This window comes from Bombyx mandarina, chromosome 22, assembly GCF_030267445.1.
Source record: "Bombyx mandarina strain Sakado chromosome 22, ASM3026744v2".
NCBI classification, from domain to species: Eukaryota; Metazoa; Arthropoda; class Insecta; order Lepidoptera; family Bombycidae; genus Bombyx; species Bombyx mandarina.
In genome coordinates this window covers 73663-90897 of record NC_143228.1, presented here as the reverse complement: position 1 = coordinate 90897, position 17235 = coordinate 73663, and the positions used below count along the sequence as shown (strand labels likewise).

At 42.9% G+C, this 17235-nt stretch overlaps 1 protein-coding gene across 3 annotated transcripts in view; it reads right to left on the bottom strand.

The window, feature by feature from the left end:
- Positions 1 to 735: 735 nt before the first annotated feature.
- vg (transcription factor vestigial) overlaps positions 736 to 17235 on the bottom strand; it is a 35735-nt gene continuing 19235 nt past the window's right edge. For all 3 annotated transcript variants that reach the window (XM_028179939.2, XM_028179941.2, XM_028179940.2), the window contains exons 5-6: positions 12876 to 13208; positions 736 to 3495 (exon numbers count right to left, since the gene is read on the bottom strand). In XM_028179939.2, coding sequence (XP_028035740.1) covers positions 3446 to 3495; positions 12876 to 13208 — 383 coding nt within the window. In that variant the 3' untranslated portion in view covers positions 736 to 3445. The remainder of the gene's footprint in view (positions 3496 to 12875; positions 13209 to 17235) is intronic.

Genomic DNA, 17235 nt, shown 5'->3' with positions numbered 1-17235 from the left:
CTCGCTTTGTGGGGCATTGTTACAGAAACAAAACTATTATCCCATGATTACTTATCTTTGTAATGTGTCTATTTAGATGAAAAACATACTAATGTAGTGAAAGCAAAACACTAATCAATAAAGAAATACCTGAAATTGAAAATAGAATTCTATATTCTCTAAATAACATTGTTTTGTTTTACAATTCACTGTTAGCCACACATAATATACAATTATGTTTCAAATGGCCAGTCCAGTAAAACGGTATCTTGATAAGTAGCTGCCTATTATTATATATTGAAATAAAGATGTTCTTCGGTGTAATAGGGCCGAAAATCTTAATAAGCAATAACGCCACACTGCACGATTATTTAAAGTTGCAGTTGAGCAGTAACAACAGTCATATAACAACCTGCTTCCGCGGAAGTCGGCCATGAATTACTGAATGATGTTCTTGAGTACCGGTAACCACTTACGATAAGGTGGGCCCTAGGCGCTTCTGTCTTTTAAAATACGAAGAAGGGCCCTGTACACAAAAATGTATAATTGCGTTGCGAGACGCAGTGCTGGCAAAGAAGTACCAGCCCTCAAGGGTGCATACAAACCCCACCACCAGTTGTCTAGCTGTTTCTGTCACTCTACAACATACGAGTATACGTACGTACACACACGTGTCTAGATCATTACACGTGTGAGTGACGTGACTATTTAGTTGCATAACATAAAGGGAAATGTTAAGAAATAAAACAAATGATGTGAAACAATCACAGTAGTATATTGGAATTGATTACAACATGCGAGCGAGGCGCCCTCCCCCCCCCCGTGCCCCCGTGCCTCCGTGCCGCGGGAGCGGGTGCCACTCCCGAGACCGCTTCCTTCTTCTTGTAATAAAGCTGCTGAATACATAGTGCAGTTCTAGCCGGCAAGCACGGCTTCGACACACAGCGCGAGAGACGCACGTGTCGCACAGTGTGCAGGTCGCATTTTTAGTTTAACGTTCGGCTAAATACGAATCTTCCACAACAACGAGTTGAGCGGTAATACTCGTAAAGGTTTCCGAGGTCGCGGCCGCCGCCACGCGCGAGTTTGAGTGACACGCGGCCGCAGTTTTATGACAAGTCCGCGAGTCGCGGAATGCGAGCCGCTGGGAGTGCCGGAATATTAATGTTGTTTAGTGTAATGAGAGGAATCGAGAGGAGCTGCCATTATTATCTTAGCAGCGATGCTGCTGGCACGCGGCCGCGCTATTCCGGGCGCATTCCGCGCTCCATTGTCTTCGACGCGGTCATTCAGCATCCCCACGCACACAGCGACACGCTACATCTTTACAATACAAATGCTCTTAAATTACAGAGCTAATCAAATGTTTTACATCCCGTTGAGGCAACTCGCGCGCCATCTATCGTTCTTATCAGATGCTACGTAATGAGCGTTGGCAAATGCCACAAACAAGTGAGGCCTATAAAATCAAAGGTAGCTAAACGCCATAATGTCGTAAAATGTATTAACAATGGCTCTATCTTGTTTAGTTAGTTGAACATGCTTTAGTGTTTTCATGTTATAACAAATGCAGCTAAATCTCTAACAAATTCAATTCAAAAAAGTTAAGTTTACTCTGTAGTAATTAAAATTCAGATTATTAGTAATATTCTCATTCTTTATAAATCTGTTTTAAAATAAAGAATATCGTAGCTATACGAACAAAGTTATTTCAGATTCTCAAACCGCGAGTGCTGTTAACACTGGCCCTAGCAAGAGCAGTACTTCGATGGATCGGGAGGATCCGTAATGACGTGTTTAGGGCCGATTTTTGTAGTTTACCTGAATATTTGACAGACTTGGATATAGCTGCGTTTGATTTTATAGGCCTAGTGCGTTCAGAGCACCAGCTGCACGACGACCGCACGACCAACAGATGAACAAACGAATGTACAGGAGAATGTTGGCATAGAGATCACATTGTGCGGCGGTAGGCAGGGTGCGCTCGGGGCGGCCCCGGCCTCTACGCCCGAAGTCGGTCTATTGATTCTGTGCAATTATTATATTTACAATCGTAATACATACTATTACATACTATCTTCTAAATACTAAATTAAACTAGATATGTACATTTAAAACTTTATACAGGAAGGAATTTATGATGGACTTGGATGGGGATTAAAATTAAATTATCTTAAGGTAGAGTCTCCCTATAGATCACACAAACAGTTTATTTTGTCTTTTTCAAATATCTAGGTATGTATATTTTTTACGTAATAGAGTTTTTGAACTCTGAATTTTTCATATTTTAGTCCCGTTGTCGAAGAGCCATGAATAAATCTTTAAAACGAACTAACATCACTCGTAATTATCATAATTTAATATTTTATATCGACAGAGATCACTTTCACATAGCTTTGAACTAAATATTGAGCTAATGATGTTACATTACATTCCGTCTCTATGATACCGCACAGATAAATTATTTTAACTAAGACACGATGTAAAACCGGATCATTGAATGATATAAGTGGTCGCAACGTGCGGTGCGATGCGACTAGCCAGGTGAGCCGACTTCCTCACTCACACCGAACAGTCTGCACATGAGAAGCTGTGTGCAGTGAGGTCGCGGTGGCGCGGTGGCCGGAGGGCGCGGTCCGCTGCACCTGTCCGTGTGCGATCTCCGCGCGACACGTTACGACACAAATGTACTTCACAAAACATCGCTCCCGCTATTACGAGTATGAATTCCGGTCATTAAACTGGACACGTACACGCGGTACACCTTCCACCGCCCATCTATCTCTTCGCATATCTTTATCGTGTTTTTGTTTACTAATTCCGATGTGTTGGTCGGTTGCAGCCTGTCGACCTAACTCACAGCTTTAGTTATGCTAATAATACAACATTCATAAATCATTCAAATAATATCTGTTGAGTGATTACGATTTTCCAGAAGCATATTTGTTTCGGTACGATAACGGTGAGAGGCTGAAGCAATCGAGCAGTTCCTTCCACAACTGCACCGCACTGCACCGCACTGCACCGCACTGCACCGCCCGTCTATCTGTTTTCAATCTGTATTAATCAACTAACGTGCCTAAGTATTCCATTCCTCATCTAATTTATACAAGTTAGAGCTACAATGTTCCTAACTACAATACTAATGTACTTTGACATCGACGTACTCCGTAGGTGCGCGTGTTGTGGAAGCTTACATGGAAACTGGCCTCAGCAAACTATAGATAACACACAGGTCGATACTTGGTACACACACTCGTGTACTCGAGTCAGTCATTTGTGGTATTGAATACCGATGCACGTGCGGAGTCCTTCGATGAACAACACTTAAACCAGACAATGTCTTTACAGCCCTAGAGCGGCGAGCAGCCCATCGCAGGCGCGGCCCGCACCGAGGCCTGACGCCGCCGCCCGCCCGGTGCCGCGCCGGTCCGACGTGCGCTCAGCGTGCGATGAGAGCCTCCTCTCAGAACCAGTACATGTCCTTGGACGTGTCCTGCACCTGCGCTTCCAGACCTGATGCAAACAACAGATAACACGTTAACCTCATAAGCATAAAACAATATAACCATATAAATGTACACTTCAATAAATGTTCAAATAAAGTTAAGAGAGGCGCCGCAGCACAACTCTGCATCGAGCGTTGGGAGATATCCGTCCTCCGCGGTCCGCGTGCTGTGTGCTGTGTGCTGTGTGCTGTGCGCGGGCACTCGCTTCAGAAACGGTTTCGGTAGTGACTATCGGTGGAGTTTGATTCGAGTCACCGTACCTATCAGTGTAACGACAACGCATCGCAGCCGGCGCACGGAATTAATAAAATGACCGGCGGAGGCATCACGTTGCGCGACAAGGCCCAGATGTTTTATAGAGCCGTTTACCGAATCACACGGGCCCTCGACAGCGGCGCGGCTGATCTGTATCGTAAGGCTAACGAACCCGCCGCCCGGCGCTGCCTGACCCTCAGCTCGACAGGACAATGGTCGTGCTCTGCTCTGTACCACCACTCACGGAGCAGTCCAAAATACAGACTTTAACTCGACCGTGAGGCTGGGTGCTGTCAGGTCACAGTTAGCGGCAATAACAGTACAGACAGTTTTACATTCGAAGCACAGCGAGGACGCCGTGCGTCGTGTGCAGCGCTCTGGAGACACCCGCGGCAGGCCGGGGCGGCGGGCTACGTGCACGTGTGTAGTACGAACACGTGTATTTATACACCGCACGGGCCCTGAACAATGGTCGAGCGGTTGTTCCCGTTTTGTGATTTATGTGCACTTTAAAATCGAGTTTGACAGAAGGGATTTTTTACGGCCGTAATGATCATTTATTAGAGCGTCGCGTCGCGGCGCGTCGCTTGATTGTTATAAATGGTTGTCGGATCGTATCGCCGCTCCGATCTCATCTCCATCTGATCTCTGACCTCGCCGTGTCTCCGCACTCATTTTAGTACATTTATACATATATAAAGGTTTATTTACTTATTCTGTGCAACACAACTCTACACAAACGTGGTCTACAGATCCGACTCCGTCTCTAATATATGTATTATTATGATTTTGTAAAAACAGCATCAAATAATGGAATCCAACATCGAATGTGACATTCCTATTTATTATATCCATTGCTTTAATTACTTTCATAAATATATTTTTTATTATTAGATTAGATGGGTGAACGAGCTCATGGTCCACCTGGTGTTAAGTGGTTATCTAAATCCATAGACATCGCACCGTGAATGGCGCCACCCACCTTAAGATTTGAGGTTTATTGTCTTAATTGCAAATTGCCATATCAGTCCTTCATCGTGGCAGTCATGTGTAATCATGTGTTGAGTACCTACATTGCAAAAATAAGTAAGTAACTGCTTGCGGGACACTTTTTTTTTCCTACATAAGCTGATGGCTTAGAGAGACCATATCAGCGTATCCTTAACTAGTAGGTGAGCTCACGGGGCTCAAGCCTGACGATGTTGCTATCACGAACCTTATCAAGAGCCGTGCTTCGCAGAATCTACCACTGGATCGGAAACGCGACGTGGGGCGGGACACGAGCACCGACACAATCGCATCGCGCGCTGCAAGTAGCTACATATCTACATTGTACGAGCAGGTACACCGGCCGAACTGCTATGATTTAGGTAGACCACGACGACTCCTAAAATCTTACACATAGATGAAGATAATATTATGTATATTTACGTTTTTTTTATTTATTAATAAATTAATATTTAATAACAATCACGCCACGTTAACTGGTCCCGTGCTAAGTTCGTAAAGAACATGTGTTACAGGTACCAGATAACGGAAATAAATGTAAGATTTTTATTATACACGTACATATATTTAACAGACATCCATAACCCTGGGAAAGACATTTATATTTGTCATACAAATATCTTCCCTTGGCGGGATTCGAACCCGCGACCCCCCTGTGTAGTGACCATGTCACTTACCACTACACCAGACGGCCGTTTATTTATCCCTTAGGTATGGCAAAAAATTTAATGAGCCACGTGATTTATAATTTAACTACAAAGTAAGGAGTGCTAGTTGGTTATGCACTTGAAGCGTCCGTGGCCCAACAGATAAAAGACGTCTTACGTATTGCAGCTACTCAATGTGTTTGTGTGTGTGTTGTAAAGTCGTGGTTCGATCCAATAACAGCTTAGTGCGGTCACGATTATAGAGCGAACTCACAAAACAGACAATGAGTGAAGATATTTGCCAACCAAGATTTTTTATTGCATTACATGTGTTGATAAGAGCCCACCTGATGCTAAGTGTTCATAAATAATAAATAAATAAATAATAGAGGACATGTCTGACACGGTCCCGTTTTCCAACACTAGGGTTCCCTGGACAACATGAACCAGAGACTCTTATATACGAGTATGCACATACGTACTTACTATAGGTACATGACACACCAGTATTAGGTACATACAGAACACCCGCACTATGAATAAATAAATATGTTCGTCACACGTCGTGTTTGCCACAGCCCCGCCCGTCTGGGCACAAGCTGTCTTACCCTTCCAAATCTAAACGAAGGGCTGCTTGGCTTGACTACGGAGAAAAACAGTTTTCCTAATCATTTCTGCTGTCTTTTGATACTGGCGGAGTTTCATATACGGCAGCGACGTGGCTGGCCCCTGACATTGCTGATGTCCATGAGCGACGATACATACCTACTTGCCATCAGATGGGCCTTGTACTCATCTGCCTACAAAGGCAACAAAAAACGTGTTATGCGAGTGAAAGGCTACGTACCGACGTAAACTTATGGGGTTGAGTGGACATACAAACAGTTTAGTATGTTATTTAAGAATTGTTCTTGTAAAATGATCCTTCATAAAAAATATGAGAATTACAATTTGAAGTGTTCAATTAGAATTGTAGATATATAGTCGTCTTTATCTGCCTTCGGTCCAAATGTGTTTCATATTTTTATATAGTTACAGGTACATAGATAAACAATAGTTGTGCGACCATAGCAGAGCGATGTTAGCTGGTCGCGGGCGCCGTGTACTCGGCGCGGAGCATTGAAGGAGAGGTAGCTCTGACCGGCGCGGCGCGACGGACGCACGAAGGTATCGATCGGGGCGAGGGGCAGGGACCGAGGGGGGCACTGGTCAGCGCACTGTGATTGGACGAGACCGGGCCCGCCCCTCGCCGGCCATCACAAGGTGTCTGCCCACCGCCTTGTTGCGCTGACAGCCTGGTAATCGGGACCCGATAACGCACCGAGCAGCAAATTAGACAAGAGGCATGCTTTATTTGTTTTGTTTGTTTGAAAAGACAAACTTTAGAGATTACAGTACTCCTAGTTACTGATCAAGAAAGGAGTGTCCCGAACTGAGCCGCGTGTTACTCTTTTGATTTCAAAAGGTTTTATTGATCTGTCGCGATGCTCTGTCGATGTCTTTATAGCACATTTTCTCGAGCATTTTTGCAAAAGATATTATATAGCCCAAGAGCCCGTGGGCTCTACCTGTATGTATTTGACCAGACCTGAATTTTCGTACATTGAGACCCCTATACCTACCATGCATGAGGTGGGGACTCACTAAGCTCAAAGTGGTCGACGCGCCGAGCGCTCAGGTAGGATAGGTACCGATTTTGACGGATTTTAAATCCATTTGACCACGTCTGCCGTTTTGAGATTTTGAAAATATATGATTATTATTATCGGAAAATAAGAATGGCAGACCATTATCGCGCATTTTACTTTGTGGCAGACCACTTTGAAAATGCTAAAAAAATAAAATTTTGAAAGTAATTGACCAGATCTGCCATTGATATAATAATATGGTGTTTATTATACCTAGTCAGGTCATAAATTCTGTCACATGTTTAATGTAAAATAATTGAAACAAGTTTATTCATTATGTAACCATTCATATACCAAAATGAACTTAACAAAACATAGATTCTTATGACACTAAAGTTTATTCAAAATGACCTCCGTGATTTTGAATACAGGCCTTCAATCTGCGCGGCCAGTCGTCTATCGCAGCACGAACGAGGCCATGTCAATATCGGCGGCTGCCTTAATCAAAGATGTCTTGAGTGACTCCAAATTGGGATGAGGCTTAGAGCACGCCTTTTCCTCCAAGTGTTGCCATATCTTGTAATCTAACGGATTCAAATCTGGACTGGAGGAGGGCCAGTCTTCGTTCCGGATGAAGTCGATTTCACGCGCCGCCAGCCAGTCTTGTGTGCTCTTCGCTCTATGAGCTGGCGCCGAATCTTATTGGAATACCCAGTGCCTGTTATTGAACATGGTATGAGAAACAGGTTCCACAAGGTTCGTCAGGACTGTATTTTGATACACAACTGCATTCGTTTTTACACCTTTCTCACAAAAATGTACCTCTGTTAAGCCCCAATAAGAAACTCCCAACCATACCATGAGCGAGGATGGAAAATGACCTCGTTGGACACGCGGAATACGGTTGCTCGCTTCTTCACTACTGTGTGAGTACACCTTATCATTTTGTTTGTTGTAGCTCTCTTCTACGGTAAAAATTTTTTCATCCCAAAAAATAATTTCCCGATATTTTTTTCCCGCGTACCGCTTCAACAAAGCGCGGCATCTCTTCAGTCTCAGGTCCATTAGACGAGCATTCAAACGATGTCCTGTTTTTCTTCGATATGCCCAAAGCCCTAAGTCTACATTTAACACTCTTTTCACCGTGGTTCTGCTTAACCCTATCTGAAGGGCCAACAGTTTCTGCTTACGTTTGGGATTTCTTTGAATTCGCGCCTTCACAGCTTTTATCACTGCTGGAGTCCTAACAGATCGAGGGCGATCACTTCTTGACCTGTCATCTACACTAGAGTCTTCATTGTATCGTTTGATGGTACGATAAACGAATCTTTTGGTTATATTCAAATTTTTCAGTATGTTAAAAATTTGAATTGGCGCGTAACCACAACGATGCAACGCAATAACTGCAACATGATCTTCTTTAAGCGTCCACTCCATATTTAAAAATTAGTAAAAATTCTAAAAGTATACATTTTTATTTTCATGAACAATTCGAAATTCGAATTCAATAAACTTTTTTGTGGCCAGCATTCTAAAAGAAAAGTTTTTACTGTGTGACAATACTTATGACCTGACTAGGTATAGTCTTAAAAACTTATATTGATCACGGCAGACCTCTACATTGCGTACACACATCAACATATAATGAAATCTTAGCTACTACCCGGCCAGATGTATATTATGTTTTCCGTTCACTGTTTTAGAGGAATATAATTTACTTGCGATTTACTTAAGCAATGTATTTACCGAAATTAATATAACAATGAAACATAAAAATGAAACTAATTATCTCACGTGTAAGTCGCCTACTTTTTTAATTGACTAAACTAAACCTTAAACCTTTTCTTTTCGTACGAGGGGAGGTCAAAAAGTTCGTAGAATAAGAGGGAAGGAAGTTAAGATTAAACTCCAAACTATTATTTCTTCTCAATATATTTTCCCTTAAATGCAATACATTTTGTGGATCTCGCAAATAATTTGTTTATACCGTAAAAAATAGGCCGAAATTGCCGTTTCGACTTCTTCATTGTCGTAAAATTTCTTTCCACGCAGGTCTTTCTTAATTTTTGGAAATAAATAATAGTCACTAGGAGCCAAGTCTGGACTGTAGATGGTACTGACTTTAGGAGGTGATTCAATCATTCGAATCCACAACGGTGAATGGCAGCCGTCGCAACACGGGCCGTGTGAACAGGTGCGTTGTCGTGCAAAAGAAGCACAACCTTTTGACAGTTTTCCTTTTCTTTTTTCCTTGATGGCTTCTTTCAATCTTTCCAGTAAAGAAGCGTAGTACTGTCCCGTTATAGTAACAACACGTTCTTTATAATCAATCTGTTAAATTCCTTTTGTATCCCAAAAGACAGTTGCCTGGATCTTTCCGGCTGATTGTGCCACTTTGAACTTCTTTGGTGAAGGTGTGCCTTTTTTATGCCACTGCATCGACTCAAGTTCATAGTGGTGAACCCAGGTTTCATCTCCAGTAACGATCTGGTCCATAACTTCTTCCATTATCTCTCCACAGAGCTTCAAAAACTGACAACAACACTCGATACGGTGGCTTTGTTGAAGTGGCATGAACATTTTTGGAACCCATCTTGCATCTGACGCACCCATGACAACTGACGCCTTCCTTAGAAGACGGTCACCAAGTATACTAAAATTATTTAATTTATTTAATTTGTTGTTTTTTAATATAACAAATATGTTTACAAAAAGAGTAATCTTTCTGCTCCGGTAAACAACGCTCAGACGGATAGTGAACCATCGTGAAGTGTACCTAAACTCAGTAGGTACCTACACACGCAAGTGTGCGTAGGATCGTTGGCGTGTGTAGTACGTGGACAGTGCAAGGGTCGTGCCGTGACGTCACCACGTTATGGCGGACCCACTGGTATTTGTCAATAAAGCAATTTGTCCCTCCGGTCCCCTCCGGGGCCCGAGGAATGCGCCGGGGACAGCGGACCCGCCCTTTGATGTGACGTGCCCCTGGCTTGTCCTGTACTACAATAACTCGCACTACACGTATAATGGGAATATTTGGGACCGCACTCATGTCGACTGCAACTGAATTGAATAATCAGTTTGGGTTTAGAAATATTACAAATATTGCTCGAAGGCAATCATCAGACGGAGTAGGTCTCCTAGTGAACTGTGAGTCTAGAAGGCTCTCCCCCGCGAGGAGCTCTTGATGTTATCAATCAAGCTCGCGGGAGAGATCGGAAGACAAAGGCGGGAGCTCGCATCGCACTCGAAGAATTTAATTTGCGAGGAGCGGGGCCGCCGGCGCGGAAATTAATTTTAATGGTCGTCATTAGGGCGCGGGGCGCGGGGCGAGGGGCTAGGGCGGCCTTTCAACTCGCCGCGCTTTTTACCCGTCACCGGGCGGCTCATAATCGCTTCCCATCCGCACCGCAATTACACCTATCCTTAGAAGCGAATCTAAATGCACACTGTATCCACAAATCACGCAATGTTTTTGTGGCAGCCGTGAGAGTGCCGCGGCGGCACCGGCCCACGGGCCGCACGATGGAGGCACCCGCCGCCGCCGCCGCCGCCTACATACCTACTAGTACTCCATTTTTTTCATATTTGTTTGTACTGCATTATAAAAAAACAGAAATATATAATAGATACAATTGAAATCTAAAAAAACACGGTTAAATAGCAAATCGAACTAACAATTAATTAATTTCATCTTTTTTTTTATTTTCTTGATACTGGTTAGGATATTAGAGCGAAATTATAGAATTATTGTATTGTCATCGGTCTATGATCCGTGTGCTAATTTTCAAGTTAATCGGACGTCCTGAAGTTGATGAAAAAGACGTGAAATGATTCCGTTACATACAAACAAACAAACACACAACACACATACTATGTACATATGAGGCTTATAAAAGAGTGCTCAAAATTTGTTTCTGTGCCACAAACTACAAAGATTGATGTATAGTATATTTATATTTACTAGTGGTCCCGCAGTAGTCGAAATACAACTATAATTAATTGAAATTGTAAGTTTGTCCACTATTATTATTGTATTTTCAAAGACTATTATACTTCTATAATCACAAATTTCGCCAAGACTACACTATAAAAAATATTAATAAAGACAAACAATATTTAATCTCAATTTGACCACAGACGTCAAGAACAAAAGTTTGACAATAAATAGTATGCATGTGTGTGTGCGTCAAATACATGGTAGTGTGTGTAGGTAATGTTTTTTTCTTGATTTAATGTATTTTTAGGCACAATTTTAAAAAATATTAACATTCTGCACTCCTCTATATTCTTTATAAATATCGGAAATTTCATACTCCTCCGTTCGCGCAATATTCGTAAGAAGGGATACAAAGTTTTTCCTTCATGTATATAGGTAGATGTATAGTAATAGCATTTTTAATGAGTTTATAATTTCATATAAATATTATGTTATTATAATGAACGTATTTGTTTATCTTCACTGTTAAGCAAATTAATAAATGATAATATTTAAGCGAAGAGAAAAATGGGCACATTTTAATAAGAGTATATATTGTATTTAGTTTATTAATTGACCGAGAACTGAGACGCAAGTCGCGCGCACCTCCAAATTATATTCTAATTTGTGTTCGGGAATAAATGACTTGGTATTAGTATTTCATATTGCATATAGCATATTGCGTATTTTTACATTATCTGTTATCAGAAAGAAATCAATGTTAGCGAGATAACACTATCTATTAACGTTAGTAATTTATCTCATCTTAAGTGCAATGAAGTGTGAATAGTTGAATAAATAAATAAATAATCACATCAACAAACAAAATTACACGAAATACGACTTTGACGCTAGCGAACAGTAGGACCGAAATTAAATTCAGATGTTTTAAGTATATTTTTAGACAGAGACCGATTCCCAGATAATGGCGGTGGGTAGACGTCTTCGTCGGCCTCGCCCACAAGCACCATCGACTGTTCCTGTCTCTTATCTGTGAACTGTGCCTAATGCTTGGAAATCAAAACAACTCACTCTACAATTCACACCTCACACCTGCTCTACGCTGACAATAGTTGGAAGACTTTCAAATGGTATCGATCTGTTGAAGTTGCATTTGCTACCTTATCGCAATCTACATCTCTAAGTTGACACTAGACGACACGCGACACGACACGATACGATACGACACGACACGACACGACACAGGCGGGAGCGAGTGGAGGGAGCGCTTTGTGTTGTCGCTCTACGGTAAAACGTTTAAATCATCACAATTAAAACATCCGCGCCGCGCCGCCGGAATCTCTTTGAAAATTAAAATACACACCGCGCGCTCCGTTTACACGATGCGATGTCAACCCGACTTCTACATTAGCTTTCATTCAATGAGTTATAGGAATGTTAATTGTAGACCTGTTCTATAAATTTACCGTCTTACAGAACTATCCAAACATACTAGTTCTGAAATAAATGATTTGTTTCTGCATCAAATAATTTTAGTGAAATATGAATAATCAAACATTAATATAGTACCGGAGTCGTGCCGTTTGATGGAAAAGTATTCCGATGCCGAAATTCCGAGCGCGGTGGAAATATTTAATAACATTAATCCACGAAAACGAAGTTATTTCTATCTATACTCTTTAATCTTATATGCTCTTTAATCTATCTATGCTCTTTAATCGTCCTCACAGATATCGAACGGGACTGCGATAGAAGATAGAACTAACTCATAGGCATTATAACAGTTCGCTTCTCTGCAATGACGGAAGCCATGATGCGGCAGTAACTACACAGTGCAATGATGTACCGCGTGTTCCGACGTGAAGGAAGGCCTAACTGTTTGAGGACGATAGGTGCGGTGCATACTGACCTGGTACTGCGGGATAAGAGTAGGGCGAGCACGCGGCGGGGTCGAGGTGGTGCGCCGCGTGGTGCTGTGCGCCCCACTCCACCGGCTTGTACTGCGCGTGCAGAGAGCCACGGGGCAGCAGCAGCGGCCCGTAGCCCGCCGCCGCCGCCATGTTGTGGTGCGCCTGGGCGGCCGCGTGGTACTCGGCGGCGTGGCGGTGCGCCGCGTGTCCGTAGCCGGAGTAGTGCTGGTGCCACGGGTCGTACTCGTACAGCTCCACGCCGCCCGCGCCGCCCACCGCCGCCGCGTTGAAGAACGACGCCGGCAGGTTGCGCGACACCATCGGGACGCCGTCTGCATCACACGCCTCCGCGTCTCAACGACTCAACCAAACATAGCATCACACGTCACATCACACACCGCTGCTGTTATTCTACTATCACTAATAAGCAGCTGTTAACAAGGTTTGTCGAGCGCTTTGTTATTTTATTTGTTTGACATAAGTATGTACCATATGTCTTTCTTCAAACATGTTTTAAAAACGTTTACCAGTAACGGTAATCCTTGCGTGCACTAAGCTCAGAATTTACTTAAGGACCGCGTCTACACAACTGAATGATTAAGAATAATACGTGTGGGAGATGCGTATGGGCCCACTTGTGGGACTAGCCTATAAATTTGGAATCGTGATCTGGACAAGACGCCTGTGTACTGGGTCCAGCGATGCGGCTATCCCAGTGTACAATTTTGTCTAAGGAAATACGCTCTTAGCACAGCTCACAAACAACAGCCGTAATAACATCGTGTATTAAAATAAAAGCCTCAAAATTAAATTTTGGCAATTACTGCTGGTTTATCGGAATACAAAGAGCAGCGTTCTCTTAATATTACCAATATATTGTGACCACCATTGATAGCTACTTGTAGTAGGGAATACATTAAACTCACACGGGTAAGTACCATGACCCTACCTGTCTCTGCTGCGAAGCAGTCGCGCTTTCCGCTTAGAACAGCCGTTATGCAAATCAATTAAGACTTCGCCCTTGTGTCTCAGGGCGGGTGGCCACATTCACGCTATGATCTCTCTGATGTCTAGGCTCTGGTAACCACTTAATACCAGACGGGTCGAGAATTCCTATTTCCTACTCAGCAAATCTTACTTTCTGCGAACATAAGCTCGCCCTCAATTTCTGCCCAATTTGAGTAGTCGCAGGCCCCATTATACAAACAGGCACGTGTGGCAGGCTGCAGGGGTGCCGGTTACATGTTGAATTGGTTGGGTGGACCTAGCACTTAGGTACAAATATGAATTTCTGTGATATTTAAAAATAAAATGATCTCAAATCAACCATCCCTAAATTCTAGTGCCCTATGCTTCAGCCTACTCAGCCTAGTAGTAGATTCGCTATTGACTTCACAACAGAAACAACCGCGACGGATTTCATTATGTGTTACCCTCTAAATGTAATGGGAACCAGATAGGTGGTTAGCTTCGCACTTGAAATCCCTTGAAGTCCCTGACACAGCCAAGCCAGCTACTGCCTACCGCTAACTCATTATTTTTAAAGCGAACCAACAGAAAATTTGAATTCGAACTATTGATATTTCTGATCAGCGGTTCAACGCCTATTGAAAGGTTTTCACTCGTTGCCGAGAGCTAAGTGGCGGACTTCCTCAATAAATTCACGTGAAATAAAATCGCGCTAATATCGCGCCCCATGCGAGAGCCTCCCTCCGCTCAACCCGATGCGAATCTGGCGACCAGTCCACATCTCTTACTCACTTACTGACACGGTTACTGGCGTGCGGACCAAACGACAACTATGACGTCGCCGCTTAAAGCCATCCGTGGTGCTCATCCCTACGACATGCGCAATACAGCAGAATATGGAACGGCATTGTGATGTACGTGGGAGTTGAAAGCCCACACAAGCCGGGTGGGGGAGGAACTCATCTACTCGGCTGTCGACTACGTAAATAAACTAGCATGAGATTGGTCATGCCGTGGTTTGTTCTCCCGCCCTCTCCTGACTGCGGCGAATGTCCCATAGCTCTACAAACTAGGTAGTTTACAACGCCAACAATATTTGAACCTATGTGTACAAGTATTGCTTATTGCCTTGCGGCGCGCACCGGAAGGAGCTTATGCGCAAACATTTCGTATTAGAGCCTACGCACTACCAGAAGCTTGGCGGGTCCTGGCACGAGCGAAGAACACGTGCCAAGCTTTAAGCGGCAAGCCTGCAGTGTCAACTTTATTACTCGACATTACTCGGACATGCAAAGTGAGACATTTTCACATCAGATTAATTAAATAGAATTTATTTAAATATTCCACATGAATTGTTGACGTTATGTTTTTAAAACGAATATGAATAGATATTTGTAATGTTGCATGTTTCTGTGTCTACGAAACGTTTGTGGAGCTCAGCGTGTTCTTCTGTATTCGATATTCGGTGGACATTACTGTTTTAGAAAAACCGGCGGTCGCGAGCAAATTCTTAAGCTCCGAAGCAGGAATGCAGTCGAGCGGCTCGGCGCGCCCTTCCCGCCACATCACCGCATACTCTTACAGATCCTCTGATTTTTCGACTTATCTGATATTACTAAATCGACCACTAGATTGTTCTAAGGCTTCCCCTAGACTTATCACGAAGTATGCAGACTGCTCGTTACGAAAGCTCTATGAAAGCCCTCGTGGCTGTTTGATTTTAATTTTCTTCAAACCAATATGAACGCACGATCATGGAATAAATTGAAACATACAGATCAAAGAAGGGGTTTGATCCTCGAGGAGGAACTGTTTTCCTAATGAATGATGCACCTACCAACAATATTTGTTCCAACTGAATCGCTGACATTATTGCATTAATATTGAATATACACAATAAAAAAAATGTGAGCCGTGACGGGACGCCTGGCAGATGTGAAACATCGACATTATTTTGTAAAAGTTATATGCCGAAAAGAACAGATTGTGATAGGAACTAAATATGTCATAATGATAAAATAAAATATTACGAAAAAATTATTTGTTTTCAAGTAAAACACAGGTTATGTGTACTGTAGTAAACAACACTGTATACACTACGGAGTATACACTATAGGTATCCGAGCTCAGTGTAGCGAGAGAGATGGCTTAACGCCGGATCGAGTAGGAGAGAATGGCACAGTCGATTGCGCATGGCGACGCGTCACCACACCGTACACACTACTGCATATAGACTGTATATATATACCATCATATAGTTCATCATATAGTATCAACCGATTTCTCGGTCGTCGAAAATCGGTTTCACGTGCGGCTATAGATGTTTCACATCAAAAATCGATATTGGATACCTTAAAATGTACAACAACACTTATAAAATATGAAATTGTTCACAAATTCAGATATGTAAGAAGTAAGTAGGCCGACAAGGGAGTTTTATTTTTATTGAACAATGTTTTCTCTTCATCGGGGAAAGATGTGGGTACTGTCTGCCCTTCAACAGAGTGTGTATCGGGATTTGAAATCAAGTATAATCTTATATGTAATTTCATACGAGTATACCAGCTGACCCACCCTGACCTGAATAGGACACGGATATTCACGGTTTTTTTTATTGCTTATATGGGTGGACGAGCACACAGCCCACCTGGTATTAAGTGGTGACTGGAGCCCATAGACATCTACAACGTATGCACCACCCACCTTGAGATATGAGTTCTAAGGTCACAGTATAGTCACAACGGTTGCCCTATCCTTCAAACCGAAACGCGTTACTGCTTCACGGCAGAAATAGGCAGGGTGATGATACCAACCCGTGCAGACTCACAAGAGGTCCTACCTAGATGTCCTACGTTAAGAGGTTCACCGTGGAAGTCAATCGTGAACATTTGTTAAGTACGTATTTCATTAGAAAAATTGGTACCCGCCAGCGAGATTCGAACACCGGTGCATCGCTAGATACGAATGCACCGGACGTTTTATCCTTTAGACCACGACGACTTCATTGAGATTTTTATTCATTATTGTTCATTTTTTTCGTTATACAACTGAGATTTCGACTTCTTGTACCACTTAATATCAGATGGGCCGCGCACTCATCTCCGCGTCAAATGAAATTATAATGTTTTCAATATTTCTAAAGCTCATATTCAAAACGCATTCACACATTGTTAGATTCACATATAAGTTTATTTTTGTACAGGTAAGAGATAAATGATCGCATATTGCAAAGGATGACGATCGCGAGTCTCGACCCTGTCGTCTGTGTGTGCGTCGTGAGTGTCGTGAGTGTCGTGAGTGTGGTCAGTGTGCGATGAAGCGAGTGATAATGTAAATAGCGGCGGCGCTGGTGTGGAGGCGCGTCACAGGCGGCGACCACAAAGCGGCCTC